Source organism: Myotis davidii, unplaced genomic scaffold (genome assembly GCF_000327345.1).
Source record: "Myotis davidii unplaced genomic scaffold, ASM32734v1 scaffold120, whole genome shotgun sequence".
Classification (NCBI taxonomy): Eukaryota; Metazoa; Chordata; class Mammalia; order Chiroptera; family Vespertilionidae; genus Myotis; species Myotis davidii.
Window position 1 is genome coordinate 5354713 of NW_006294778.1, and position 8424 is coordinate 5363136.

Sequence of the window (8424 nt, forward strand, 5' to 3'; positions counted from 1 at the left end):
ATCTTTCTTCTATCATTGACAGTCCCTCTAGGTTGTGGGCTGCTTGCCTGTGTTCCTGAGAAGCATCTACGGTACCAGTCTATAGAGTGTGTTTTCTTTAGTGAATTACCGGTATGTTTACCGGTAATAAACTTGCACTGTTTTATGTATATGTTTGATTACATACAGCCTTGTGACAGTTTTCCTGCATGTCATAAGCATTTGAATATAAATTAAAATGTTAAAATCAAATCTGATATTGTTTTACCTTTTATTTGGTGTGTGGAAGGTGTGCGGAAAAGGGGGTAGTCTTATACGGCGAGTATATAACAAACTCTGTATTTTGAGTGGAAATGTTAGGGGGTCGTCTTATACGCCCAGTCGTCTTATACGCCGGCAAATACGGTAGGGTAAATTACTTAATCCCAGTGTTTGTTTTTTCCTCTCTAAATTGAGTACCTATATGGTATCTACCATGGAAAGTTGTTGTAGTAATCAAATGATAATCCCCATAAAGAGCTCAGTACAATGTCTAACACATAATCAATACTCAATAAATACCAGCTATTTTTATTAGTACTATGCAATGGCATAACAACTAAATTGACAGTGAAGTACCATAATTGCTAGCATAAACAATTCACCTCTGCCTCACCCAAATTAATCTAAAAATTATACACCATCCAATACATCTATAAATGAATCTTAAAGATTATAAACATAATCTCTCATTTCCAATATCACAAAAACAGAAATTTCAGATGAATCAAAAACTTATGCAAAAAAACCTAACAGAAAATAGAATAGATAATTCATATCTCTTCATGAATTTTCTTATTCATTCTTGAAATGGGATTCCTTTATTGCTAAATTAAAAGTTGAGCCTGGCTGGTGTGGCTCAGTGGTTGAGCATCAATCTATGAACATGGTTGAATTCCAAGTCAGGGCACATGCCCAGGTTGTGAGCTCAATCCTCAGTGGGGGGCATGCAGGAGGCAGCCAATCAATGACTCTCTCTCATCATTGATGTTTCTATCTCTCTCCCTCTCTCTTCCTTCTCTGAAATCAATAAAAAAAACTTTTTTTTTAAAAAAAGAAATTTTGAAAAGAATTATCTATTAGGTTTTTTCCCAGGCCTCAAAAATCTGTTTCTTTCAGATAAAGACAAATGGTAAACACTCTTCTCTAAACAAATTTAATTTAAACATGTCTTTTGACTTTGGCAAAAATTTTGTAATCATAGAGAAGCAAATTTTAGCGAGAAAGGTCACATGATTATATTTTATTCATCTAGATATTTATTCTTCTCCCTACTGTTTGGTCTTATATTTCTACCTCTGATTCTATGAAGTTTTAAAGATAGAGTAACACACATTAGTAATTTATAAAAAAAAAAAATCATTACCTTGGATTTGCTATTTCTCCAAGAATCTCTTCTAATTTGTCAATGAAATTAATAAAACTAGACAATCCTTTCACATGTGTCCTTAAAGGATCAGAAGGTGATGGTGCATATCCTTTCCCTCCAAGCTCCATTGTTCTAATAAATGATGTGGCCACCTATGAAATAAAACGAGTGATTGTTATGTTTAATGATTAATAAGTTAAAACAGCAATTTACTTTATGAAGCTGGGTATATTTACATGATTCTGGTTATACAAGTGAAGCGCTTTTGTGACTCATATACCACACAGTGATTCAGAAGCAAGTAATCAAAGAACCAGGTGCCTTGCAGAATTCATGCCAGCAAAGGTTAGGGGACAAATTAAATATGTTCATAAGAGTATATCATTGATTATAAATAATTGGCTTATGAATATGTTGTTATATAGGCTGACTACTGGCTACTGGAATTGTTGCACAGGACAAGGGAGCTTTCAGTGTCCACTATGTTGATAGGGCAATTAATTCAACTCTTCCAAGCTATAACTTCTGGATATGCAAAATAAAGATTTAGACTAGATAATCACTAAGTCCCATCTAGTTTCATAGCCTAGGATTATTTGATCATGCGTAGTTCAAAAGGCCTTGCTTTACAATGATAAATATACACATATGATGACTAAACATTAAAGCATCCCTGCCCAAACAATATTCTAAAGCAGTATTTTCCAGAGTGTTCCCTTAGAAAGACAAATTCTATGAAATTTCAATAATCTGAGTAAAAGTCCCACAGTAAAATAACTTAGAAAACAACAGATTAAATAACAAGGTTAACTGAAAATTTCTTTATGGCAGGACTTCCCAAAGGTTTTTAAATACAAACATGAATTTATGTATATCCAATAAAGACATATACTATTTCCAAATAGTTTGCTCTTGGAAACGTTAATTCAAAAAGCATGTAACAGGAGCATTCTGCCTTTGGCTAGCACTCTAAAGAATACATGTAGGAAAACACCGTCTAGAGAAAATCTCTTTGCCAAATTGGAAAGATATGACAAAAACATAAAAACATTATGGATTTTCAAAAACACCTCAAGGTAGGACATAAAGTAACAATTTAAAAGTTATTTTATCACAGTTACAAGAATTCTACATCAAGGTACACGGATCCACTGTTCAAAGAGTATTTATTTTAAAAATCCTGAAAATGGAAGATATCCATACCAGAAAGATAGACATCTGTTTCTCTCGAGCAGCATGTTTCAAATCAGTGAAGGCTTCTCTTCCAAGTCCTCTATCAGGAATATTGAGAATATGAGCCAGAGCCAGGTCATTCTTTGAATTCACTAGCAGATTCAAATATGAGTAGATAATTTTCTTTGCCAGTAACTTCGCCTACACAATAAAATAGTATTTTCTTTATTGAAGTTGTTCTAAATCCGTAAATTTTTTATATGTAGTAAAAATACTTACGATCATTTAATGACAATATCTCATTCAGATCTTTGGGAAAAAGAATTGCCAAATAAACCGAAAGTTTGGGTTGGACAATTAATATATCTTTGCTCATAAAAACTACTTGCTACAATGAAAAGCTGTGAGTAAATACCAACTATCATAATTATTGGAAAATGGGTGTTAGAAAATGGTATATAAGATACAGCCCAAAAATCTGCATTTCTGATAGGACCTGATCTCATTCCCCCACATATATCTGCCACTATACAATAGCCAATAATGAAGCCTCCTGTAGCCTAGGCCATGGTCGGCAAACTGCGGCTCAAGAGCCACATGCGGCTCTTTGGCCCCTTGAGTGTGGCTCTTCCTAAGCCTTAGGAATACCCTAATTAAGTTAATAACAATGTACCTACCTATATAGTTTAAGTTTAAAAAATTTGGTTCTCAAAAGAAATTTCAATCTTTGTACTGTTGACATGTGGCTCTGTTGACTAATGAGTTTGCCGACCACTCGTAGGGCATGGATCAACTGGCACTATTTGGTTCTATGTCCTTTTCAGGGCTAGATATAAGGGCTAAAACTATATGGTTAAACTTTTGGAGAATTATTAAGATACTGATTTGGACAATACCAAATAAGTATTAAAATGAAAAGATTCAACCAAATGCTAAGCAAATAATAACAAATAGTTGATGTCGATGTAAACTGGCCAAAACAAAGCTATAGAGTCTAGTACATTCAAGCACAAGATGCATAATATTTGAGAGCACTTGATATGGGCATCATTTCTTTCATATTTCTTCACAGTCAAATGATGAAACAAGGCATAAAGAGAGTTAAAGAGGTAGCAATAAAAAATTACAAATTGTTAGGAAGTCTCTTAGATAATTATTACGGATATCTCAAGTTCATATGCATCTTAAAAGTACTTTTAAAATAGCACCCTTTTGAATTATTTAAATTTCATGTGAAAAACAATTCTTGAAACATGGGAGGCAGTCAGAGTCAATTTTTTAAAAACCTCATCAGACAGGATAAGATTACTTTAAATATGGACTTAAAATATAATTTAAGCAAAACTGATTTTTAAAAAATAAGGCTATTAACTCTATAAAACTTTTTTCTTAAATATTAAAGATACAGCACATTTATTACCTTTGAAGAGACACTCCCTAATTTTCCAAGATAAAGTAACCAGCCATTCACATATTCCCTTTCCACCCTGTTATAATTCTGCATATCAGTCAATTATATAATTCTCTGAAAGATCTTAATACTTTCTGACACTTTATTTTCTTAATATTTCTACTACTTTATGAGGTCCATGAGAGCAAATGATGTATCCTTAAGGTACAAAAGAATGATTGGCATTATATTAGGAAATCAATGCATTTTTGTTAATAAGTTCTTAGTAAGTTTTTGTTCAATGATGAAAGAAAAATTATTACATGTATTTGGCCCTTTTAGATAATTCAAAATTAAAACTATGGATAAAAACTTCTGTGGAATCAAATAAGTGTTCATATGTTTTTATTGCATTGCCTTAAAAAGAAAAGTTCTTTGTGAGTACAATTAAATTAAGATCATGTTTAAGATATGTCATAAAGTTTTATAAACTAAGGCATAACAGTTTTCTGCTTATATTTTAAAGGGCCTTTTATCTTTACTTTCATAGAAAATCATAATACTTCATGTGAATCTATAATACAAAAATTTCTATTTTAACTTCACAGTGCAACAGTATGTCTAAAATATATATCTTCTTATCCCTTTGACATTGGAAAGAGGAACACAATTTGGCAAAAATTAAGGCAGAGAAAACAGTGATATTCACATTGTAGTCAGAAACTTTTTTACTTTTCCCATATTTAATTTTGTAAAACTACAATTTAATTTCACTGTATTTCTACTGTGCCAAAATAATGAGGATTTACCAGTGTGTGTGTATGTATATAGTCCTCACTGGGTACAAATCCAGGTCTTAAATTGGCACATCTACAGCTTGTTCTTTAAGTCTAGCAAATTTTGTCCTTCTGATGCTAGGCAAACATTAGGAGAAAACCTCTTGGCGTCCTCACAGTTAGAGTGTTTCTTTTAACTCACAGATGTAATTAGGAATCTGTCCCTATCATTATGGTCAGATAACATGGCAGTTATGGTTTCCCTACTCTTGTATTTGCAAGTGGGTTTTAAAGAGGCCCTCTGAAAAAGCACTCCACATAAATACAGTTATGATGTCCAGGAGCAAGGGCCTAAATTGAAAAAATCCACAAGATTGAAGCTTTTACCAAGCCACTGAAAATAAAGATAAACTGACTCTATCCATACCACAACGTATTTTTGCAATGTTTGTTTAGAAGTTGAACAATTTTAAGCTTTCAGAAAATCCCAAGTTCCTTTTCCCATCCCTTAATTATTACTGAAGTGCTGATATTCAATCTCAATTTGAAGTCAGTTTTTCTAAATTAAGAAGATTAACATTTATACAGGTATTTTTTACTTTCTTCGCCAACATATCAATCACATTTAATGACACACACAAAATGTGGACTTAAGCTAATATACTGATAAAAATTTTTAATTGATTACTTTTGGGGGGGGGCCTTTATTGTATTTTTCCCTCATTATTTTATAATTTCTAAAGCAATAGTTTAGTACCTTAAGGAAAATAAAATGAAGTAAAATAAAAGAATGAAACAAAAACATTGTTTCTCAAATTCATTCCATTCATCTATTCGAGGACTCTTGTGTGGTATTAGTAAGCATATTTGGTGATAAAAATAAATCTTTGCAAGATGGCAGCCCAAAAAGTTACTTTGGAATTTTAAAAGAAATATGTTGCCTTCCAAAAATACTTTGTAAAAAGAAAAATTAGAAGTCTGCAAGGAACAGAAAAATGGCTTAGAGGATGGCTGCTACTATAATAGTCTTCATAAAATCTAATCCATCAGCTAACTAGTAGATAAAATTCTCCTGGAAAATACAAGCCAAGGAGACAAAAAATATAAAGTAGAGGATTAATACAGGGTGACTATCATTGCTTTTTAAATGAGGAAACTATAAGCTTATAACAAAGATCCATTGGTTTCTATAAACTAAGAGCCTTTTTCATGGGTATGCCTTTAAGATAATGTTTTATATCTGTAAACCAAAACTCCTAGCTTAGGTCATTTTACATGTACAAATTAGTTCATTCCTTTTAATTAAAAGGCACAATAACAATAATTGTTTCCGCCCTACAGAACATGTAAGATAGATAAAAAAGAACACATCTGTAACAATTTACCCTTTTGATGTATGAATGTACTCCATAAGTACCACGGAGAAAAAAACCAGGTAATTTAGCAAGTGTTTTGTCATGATTTAGGGCAGGAGAAAAAAACAAGCAGGATGTAAGTGAAACATTAATGTCAAGCAAGAGAAAATAGTTACAAATCACTAAAAGGAATCACAACTCTTAGCAGAAAACATTCAAAGGTGGACTTGGGATATTTCCTTGTACCAAAAAGGGTAAGTGCTCAAGAGTTTAAAAGAGCATGTAAAAAAATAGAGAAGGCAGCTTGAAGGGGAGCTCTCTACTTCTGCATCAAAGATTGATGACTCTAATTAATTTTAACTCCAAATAAATAAAATTCCATGAGTCCTTAGAATATATACACAAATAAAAAAGGAGGAAGATACATAAGAAAAAATATCTAATTTGCCTCCTATACTATCTGTAACTATTACACCAACTCTTAAACTGGTAATTAAAGAGAAAGAATTAAGTAGTGACCCTGCCATTTTTGGGGAGCTGAAATTCAACCCAGTTGATAAGATAAAGTTCTTCTTTATTGAGAAATGGCAGCTAATTAATGTAAAGACATGCTAGAGTAAGAAACTCAACATTCTATAAATTCTAAAGAAATAATTGACTTAGACAAGACTGGACAATTCAAGACAACTGGAGTTTGCGTCTCCTGATCTGATACAAAATGAAATATTCAGCATCAATTATAAAGTATTTGTTAAAAAATGTTAAACCTCAATCTAAGAAAGCTTTTAGGTGTAACTTCCAGTTTGCTGGAAATAGAGAAACAAGTAAAATAATACCAGTAGGAGTTAATCAGATAAATAAGAAGTAAAAAAAAAAAAGACTGGGGGAATTCTTCTAGGTTAAGAGTATAAAGAAACATAAAACCCACTTAGGGGACAAATAGAGAAATGAGAATAGAGAAAATAGCATATTATATCAGGGAATACTTAAGTTTTCTTACATATGATAATAATATTGTGGTTATCCCCTTATTTTCAGGAAATAATATGCTGAAGACATTTAGGTACTAAGTATCAGCAACTTACCTTTCATATAGTTAAGTTGGGCCAAGGTAACAGGTTTAATTATATTAAACCAAACCTGTACTTTGCACTACTTTCCTGTGATGTGTTTGCATAACAACCCTGCTATCAGAACTCATGATGCATCAGTTATTCTACTGCAAAGGGTGCAGAACAGATTTTCCCAAGAAGCAACAATACTGTTTCCGAACAAAACAGTAATGTGAAGTTAACCAAATACAGTCAGTTCTCAGTGGCCACAGGTTCCACATCTGTGGATTCAACCAACCACAGATAGAAAATAGTTGAAATTTTTAAAAGGTTATATTGTTGCTGACATGTACTATGAGGCCTATGATGACTGCATCTGCACTGAATGTATGCAGATTTTTTTCTTGTCTTTCTTCCCTAAACAACACAGTATAAAAACTATTTACATAGCATTGACACTGTATTGGGGAATAAAAGTAATCTGGAGATGACTTAAAGTATATAGGAGGATGTGTGTGGGTTATTTGCAAATACCACATACATTATTTTATATAAGAGACTTAAGCATCTGTGGATTTTGGTGTCCAAGGGGAGTCCTGGAACCAATCCCCCACAGTGACCAAGAGATGCCATATAAAGATTCAAAGACATCTGGCAATCTGGATCTTCAACCATTTTTCTGATACTTAGAGTGATACCTATTTTTGTACAGTGCCTGTTACGTTGGCCCAAAACCATGAAATAACTGATTGATATGCTCTCACCAGTCTTCAATGTATTACTCTTTGCAAACAGTATTATGTAAACAAAATAAAACTTTAAAAAAAATAGTAACTGTTTGTATAATCAAATTCATAGTGATTTGAAGGGGATCATATCCTGCTTTAATTTACTCACAATTTATCAGTACCTTTTCATTATCCTGGTTGTGTTTACTCATTGGTGATGTCGGTACAGAAAGACCAGTTTCATCATCTACTGTGGACTGTCTGCCACACAGAAAATCCCATAGTTGACTCTGTAGGAAATACAGGACATTACTAATAAAATGATATGCCAACTACAAAAAAAATTTCACACCTAGGACTACCCAGTGTTACTGATGTTCTAGTATACAGCATTTTTACCTAACCTTTGTTGGCAGTCAACAATATGTAGACATGGAATTACACTTCCGAACAAAAGGCTTCCATTACTTTCCAGTTTAGAGTTAAAAGATGACCTTGGAAATTTAATCTTAGTCTTTTATTTTTTATGGAAAAAAATTAAAAAGAAATAAAAGTCTTGTTTC

At 32.5% G+C, this 8424-nt stretch overlaps 1 protein-coding gene across 4 annotated transcripts in view; it reads right to left on the bottom strand.

The window, feature by feature from the left end:
* Positions 1-8424, bottom strand: part of PARPBP (PARP1 binding protein) — a 49766-nt gene that overhangs the window by 31752 nt on the left and 9590 nt on the right. For all 4 annotated transcript variants that reach the window (XR_001514855.1, XM_015567598.1, XM_015567597.1 and 1 more), the window contains exons 4-6: positions 8044-8151; positions 2591-2761; positions 1385-1539 (exon numbers count right to left, since the gene is read on the bottom strand). Coding sequence is in view for 3 of the 4 variants with exons in the window: in XM_015567598.1 (XP_015423084.1) it covers positions 1385-1539; positions 2591-2761; positions 8044-8151 (434 nt within the window). In the remaining variant the exon portion in view is untranslated. The remainder of the gene's footprint in view (positions 1-1384; positions 1540-2590; positions 2762-8043; positions 8152-8424) is intronic.